General features: G+C 49.5%; 2 protein-coding genes across 2 annotated transcripts; one reads left to right on the plus strand and one right to left on the minus strand.

Annotated features, from left to right (window-relative positions):
- Window positions 1–60: 60 nt before the first annotated feature.
- Window positions 61–1,251, plus strand: LOC311320229 (claudin domain-containing protein 1-like; the record flags this gene model as incomplete). The annotated part of the gene is made up of 4 exons (XM_084451942.1): window positions 61–352; window positions 451–558; window positions 812–949; window positions 1,031–1,251. The coding sequence occupies 4 exons, from the start codon at window positions 61–63 to the stop codon at window positions 1,249–1,251; spliced, it is 759 nt and encodes a 252-aa protein (XP_084308068.1).
- A 1,917-nt stretch (window positions 1,252–3,168) lies between these two features.
- LOC311320228 (N-acyl-aromatic-L-amino acid amidohydrolase (carboxylate-forming) B-like) lies at window positions 3,169–6,282 on the minus strand (the record flags this gene model as incomplete). The annotated part of the gene is made up of 6 exons (XM_084451941.1): window positions 3,169–3,844; window positions 4,006–4,118; window positions 5,028–5,135; window positions 5,310–5,403; window positions 5,708–5,903; window positions 6,047–6,282. The coding sequence occupies 6 exons, from the start codon at window positions 6,280–6,282 to the stop codon at window positions 3,632–3,634; spliced, it is 960 nt and encodes a 319-aa protein (XP_084308067.1). The 3' UTR covers window positions 3,169–3,631.
- Window positions 6,283–6,619: the final 337 nt, after the last annotated feature.

A 6,619-nucleotide genomic window follows, 5' to 3' on the forward strand; every position in this document is an offset into this window, starting at 1 on the left:
ACAGCCGGCCACCTGCTCAAAGCCTTATCTCGTTTTGACGCACCTCTCAGTCGGTAAACAATGGTTGACAACCGGTACGCCACGGCTCTGGTCATCAGCTGCGTCCTGAGTATACTAGCCACGGTGTATCTGTCCGTAGCGGTCGGGACGCGGCACTGGTACCAGTACAGCAGCCCCGCGGTGCGTGGTGAGGCCAACGTGTCCGAGTTGCGCTCCCTGCATGACGAGTTCATGGGCGGCGAGTTCGACGAGAAGACATACAGCGACACCCTGTTCCGTCTCAACGGAACCTTGGGCCTTTGGTGGCGGTGCGTCCTGGTGCCAGGCAACGCCCACTGGTACAAGGAGCCAGGTAGGACAAACTCACAGACAACACAATAATAGACCCATTATGGCTATGATTTAACCGTTCCAGTGTGCCTCTCTCTTTTTTTATTCTCTGGGTCTCAGATGCCAAGATGGTGATGGACTGTATGAGCTTCACTTTGCCACAGCAGTTCACCCCCAAGTACAAAGAACCAGGAAACCACAACAGTGGGGAGGATGTGTTGCGTACCTGTACGCCTATAAATATTTTTACTTACAACGCATGACCTCTTACACACTTTATTGATAGCCTACACTCACATTCTGTGATAATATGCATTTATAACCTATCCTAAGCATATGTGATAACGAATAATAGAGAATACCCTTGTGTAATGCCACAAAGGAACATGAATTTCTGCCATGGGCCCCTGTGTGTGTGTGTGTGTGTGTGTGCATGTGTGTGTGTGTGCATGTGTGTGCGCGCGCATGTGTGTGTGTGTAGACCTGTGGAGGTGCCAGTTCCTGCTGCCGCTGGTGTCCCTGGGGCTGGTGGTTCTGGCAGGTCTGGTGGGGTTCTGCGCCTGTCTCTGCCGAAGCCTCAGACCCACGCTGGGCATCGGAGTCCTGCACCTGCTGGCCGGTGAGTCCCACTGATCCACTCACATGCTTACAGACAGACTACGCCAGAACACCTGGTCTAACCCCCTGTCTCCCCTTGCAGGGCTGTGCACTCTAGCCACTGTGTGCTGCTGCCTGGCAGGCATGGACCTCCTCCACAGAGTGTCGGTGCTGCCCGACAAGGTGGACGGCTCTCTGGGCTGGTCGCTCTACCTGGCGCTCATCTCTTCGCCGCTGCACATGATGGCCGCCGCTCTGCTGGTGTGGGCGGCACGCAGCCACAGCCGGAACTACTACCGCATGACGGCCTACAGGGTGGCCTAGCAGGGGGTGGGGCCAGATGACAGGGGGGCGGGGCCAGCCTAAAGGATGGCCTAGCAGGGGGAGGGGTCAGACGACAGGGGGGCAGGGCCAGCTTACAGGGTGGCCTAGCAGGGGGAGGGGCCAGATGACAGGGGGGCGGGGCCAGCCTACAGGGTGGCCTAGAAGGGGGTGGAGCCAGATGACAGGGGGGCAGGCCAGCCTACAGGGTGGCCTAGCAGGGGGAGGGGCCAGAGGACAGGGGGCGGGGCCAGCCTACAGGGTGGCCTAGCAGGGGGTGGGGACAGCCTACAGGGGGCGGGGACAGACTACAGGGAGGCCTAGCAGGGGATGGGGATAGCCTACAGGGGGCGGGGACAGACTACAGGGGGCGGGGCTAGACTACAGGGTGGCCTAGCAGGGGGGGGGACAGACTACAGGGGGCGGGGCTAGACTACAGGGTGGCCTAGCAGGGGTTGGGGACAGACTACGGGGGGGGGGGGGCAGCCTACAGGGTCGCCTAGCAGGGGGCGGGGCCAGACTACAGAATGGCGTAGTAGGCGGGCGTGGCCAACCTACAGGGTGGCGGGGCCAGCCTACAGGGGGGTGTAGCCAACCACAGGCATGCCCCAGAGAGCTGTTATTGTTTTGACTGTTTATTTATGATGTATCGTGCGTGTCTAATTCCAGACTAAAACTCTAGTCCCTAATACTGTACCCAAGATCTTTAGATGGAGGTTGACCATAATGGTGGTGGATATAGTTTTTTCTCTGATGTGCTAGCTGGCGTTCAATCCATAGCATAGTAGCCCAGAACAGTACACATATCCAGTTCATTTATATGTAACTCAGCAAATTATGCTTTGTAGTGGGTTGAGATTGGTTTGGAATTGGGCAGTAAAGTGACCGAGATAGAAATGTAGCCTGTTAATATATTTTAAGTTTACATACACACTAATACGAAGCATTAACTGCAGTCCCATTAGGATCTGTCTGCTACACTCCAGCAGGAGCTCCTTGTACAGATATCTGCTGATACAGTATTTACAGTATTTGAAGTGTAGCACTTCTCTTATTTAGTTTGCTTCAAAATGTAGCTGGGAATAAATAGTGAGTCATACTTTCTTGTACTTTACCTGGTTGCACTAAAAAAAGAGCACAGAAATGGCTAGCTTGATATCTACTGAGAAGTGAGCGGTGTACAAATCATGAGCTATATTATTATGCATATTATGTAACTGACAATCTTTAAAGAGAGAGTTTGGCGTTGTTTATTGTGCTAGAGGTTACACATGGCATGTGCTTTGTTGGCTGGTTCTGTGTGATGTTTTATTTTCTACCTCCAGGAATATGCTTATTATAATGTGATCAATCAGTAGGCTTATTGTAGGAACTGGGTCGTGTTTGGCTGCAGTCCATAGAGGAGAATGTGACATTGTGAAATGTTGTTAAATGACTTCATATTCACTTATAAAAGGACTAATCTCTTGTGATACTAGTTGTAGTGATTGATTTATTGTTTTTCTGACCATCATACTTTTATTTATCATATACCCTTGATTTACTATGTTTATTTTCATTCAGTTGAGACTTAAATATCACCCCAATGGCATGGTCATACCACACAATTTAGAAATGCAAATTCATCCATTCTATTTATAACAGTTGAATCGTAGCTTGAGCTTTGCAGTCAATGCTATACTTAATTCTGTACTGTAATTGTGTAAGTCGAGGCGCAAAGGATCTCAGATAACACCTTTAAAGGTTGAACCTCACATTAGCGTCTCAGAATGCTAGATCTCAAGGCAACTCGGAATATCAAGTCTCAATCACGTTTTCAGAAATATGATGGTTTACGAAAGGAGAACTTAAATGCTGTAGTTATTTTTATTTATTTAATAATTGAAACAGATTGTATATTGTATGTATCCTGCTTAACAAATGCAGATCTTGACAAATGGTACAGTACCACTCCTGTCTCAAATGTGACTGTTACTCTCTGTGGCATTATTATATGGATGTAATTAAATGAATGGATTAGATTAGTCTTCTCCAGATTAACTGGAGTAGCGTGCAAATGTGTGGGGAAAAATTAGCTTAAAAGTTTGTAGTGTGTTTGTGTGTGTGTGAAGCGTTTCTCAGCAATGTTGTCATCATTTCAATAAATTATTTTTTATTATTACTGAAAGTTAATTCAGTTGATTGGCAACCGTTGCTTCTCCATTTCAAGTTTTCAAATACATTTGCCAATACATTTGCATATATATTATCCTGAGGTACCAAGAGTGTGGAATCCACAGTCCGTCTGTTGAAATTCAAACACCGGCAGCTTTTGATTTGGTCACTCTTGTCTTCATTTAGTTCCATAACCGCGTTAATCCATTTACCTCCTTTTCTGTTTCTCTCATTCCTTCTCTTCCTCCATTCTCTCCAGCTGAATGGGGGGAATGCTGACGCACCTCCTCCGTGCCAGGGAGAGAGCGATACCCTTCTCGTAATAAGCACACTCGTTTATGAAGAACGGATAGAGAGGCTCGGTCCCTTTATACCTCAGGGTTTCTCCAGAGAACGTCTGGAACAGGGGCTCGTTGGGGAGGAGAAGGCAGAAGTCTCGGTCCTGTGAGAGAATCGAGGTTAGCTGTGAGGGAGACCTCAGATCTGAAGTCAACAAGGATTTCTCTCGTATGATTACTTGAAGATACAAAACTGATTTTGACCTTCGACCTAGGAAGTGATTCTATAGAAGTGTTCAAGAGACCGTTACAGTGCGTGGTTTACCTGCAGCTGAGGGTGGATGGCTGCTGAGATGTTGTGGGTCTCGCGGTCTCGGGGGTAGTCAACGTTCTTCACCAGGGTGTACAATTCCACCGTCCCGCCCTTGAACTGGGAACCTGAGGCAGAGGGCTTGTGACTGAGCTTGGAACAGGTATGTTCACATGGCTCACAATGTAATTTATTGCTCTATAAATGTTCTTAGCCGTTAGACAAACATACCCCTGGAGCTTGCTCCAGGTAGCCCTGCAACTGGCACGTTCTGTTTAATATCTGTGTTGCTTTTATGGCTCAGCGTGCTACTAACCCTTTTCCGCCTCCCCTCTCCCTAGTACCTCTCTCTCTCCCTCCTGTCTTCTAACCAGGTCCAGTGAATGCCCCACTGTCACCAACAGACCACCCTGAGTCCGATAGATACCCCCGTGTCTGCTGTGGATGTCGTAGCATTTAGTTAACACACACACAAACGTACACACAGACATACACCAGTCCACCTCCGGCTTTAGGCCTGGATCTGGGCCCAGTCCCCCTTCCCCTCACCCTAACCTGGGTCCGTATCCTTTTCCTACCCCAACCCAACCCCCGACCCCTGCCTCTACCTGGTCCCAGGCACACTCACGCACACACAGACATAAGCCAGTCCTGGGCTCAGATTGGGCTGTTATTTTGCTTCCCTCTGGAATTTGCACTTTGTCTTCAGCACTAGATTATGCTCAGTCACTTGTTTTAGAAAGAAGATGCACTTGTGAGTTCTGGCAAGTAGTAGTACATTGGCTTTTCCTACGTTAAATGCAATTATTGTTAGTCGCTTTGGATAAAAGCGTCTGCTAAATGACTGTAATGTAATGTAATGTAATATGTAGGGGTGGGTCGTATGCCCACCTCCCTTGTTCTCTGTAAAGCACATTGTGTTGCCTCTGTGTGTGAAATGTCCTATACAAATAAAGCTTTGATTGATTGATTGATTGATTGATTGGCATGGCACATCTGATTGGGATGAAAGGTTCTGGGAGTTGTAGTCTCCCTACCTGAGTTGAAGAGGTGGACCCAGTCTAGCGTGTGCTGGACGCACTCTTGCATTGATGAGAAGATATCAGACCTGACGACGCCATGGGGCTGAGGGCCGATCTCAATGGCTGCTCAATGAAACACACAAGTCTGAAAAGCACTTTCACTCTGATAGCCTACTTTACTGTGACTGAGATATACTGTTTATATTGATTCGTAGAATTATGTATCATTTTAGTAAGAACATCTGAGCAGTAAATTGAGCATCAATCAAAGTGTAGCCAGCCTAAAAACAAACTCACCAAAGCCATGTTTGCCGACTGACTCAAGGGAATATGCCTCTTGGATTGGCAGGTCAAAGTGAATGTACCTCACAGGCATGTTGGCCATCTTCCGCTGAGAACAGACAGGAGAGAGAGGAGGCAAGGAGGCCTCTTAAGAGACATGCCCAGAATCACTAGACCTTCAGGCCCCATTTCAATTGTAACATGCATCCTTCCTTCCTCCCCTCCTGATCTCTGAGGGAACATTACTGGAGAAGCGACAACAAGCGCTTCTCTCTACAGCTGACACCAATCCAGTTATATCAACAGTTTTTCAAGGACGGGATAAAGGAAGGTTGCATTCCTGAAGGTTGCATTCCTGAAGGATCCAGACGCTCCCCTGTTTCCGGAGGCGTGGGGGGTGGCTCTGCGCTTGCCTGCAGGTATCTGAAGATGTGGAGGCAGAGCCAGTCGCAGTCGGAGTGGGCGATGAGGCAGAGGCCCATGTTGGCGGTGGTGTTGTGGAGGTCGACCAACAGGTCCACCGCCTCGGCACACCCCTTGGGTCCCAGCAGGGAGTTCAGCTCCTGGGAGCGCACAATCTCATACGGGGTCCCGTCTGATATAGAGGTGCTTGGAGAGAGAGAGAGTGACATCTACCTCATCATCATCATCGCCACTGCCATTGTCCTCACTACCATCATCACCTCCGCCATCATCTTCATCATAATCCCCACTGTAGCCTTCATCATCATCATCATGGTGGTGGTCCGTACCTGAGGGTGGCGTGCGTGAAGCAGCGGTTCAGGTCCGTCTCCGTGTACCTGCGACACTGCTGGACGGCGCGCGGGTTCGACATCACCGTCACCACGGAGACGAGCTCCTCCTCCTCCTCCCTCCTCCTCCTCAGCCTCTCTCTCACCAGGTACACCCCCGACAGCTCGTTGCCGTGGGTACCGCCGCACACGGCCACGCGGGACAGTTTGGGGAAGTACGCCAACTCTTCCTCCATCTGGCCGGTGACATTTGGTGAACAGATAGGAAACCAAGCATCAACATGTCCAATGTAAATATCAAGAGGGCTGCCAGTTCTGTTACTCAACACGGGAATACCCTGTGCTGTACATACCGCCGGGCACGCTGGGTAATGTAACTTCACACTGGCTGAAACGGTCTCTCTCATCCGCTCTCCAGAGGATGTATCGGTTGACTGCAGCCTCACAGCAAGGGTAAACAGTGCCAGGGAATGTCAACGCAACAGAGACGGAGATGAAAGTGTCATATTCTTACCTTGGCTTCCTTCTCTGGCTTGCAGCAGCTGTGTGGAGGTCTTGTCAACCTTTACCCCT

The sequence above is a fragment of the Borostomias antarcticus genome, assembly GCF_949987555.1.
Source record: "Borostomias antarcticus genome assembly, chromosome: 17".
Taxonomy (NCBI): Eukaryota; Metazoa; Chordata; class Actinopteri; order Stomiiformes; family Stomiidae; genus Borostomias; species Borostomias antarcticus.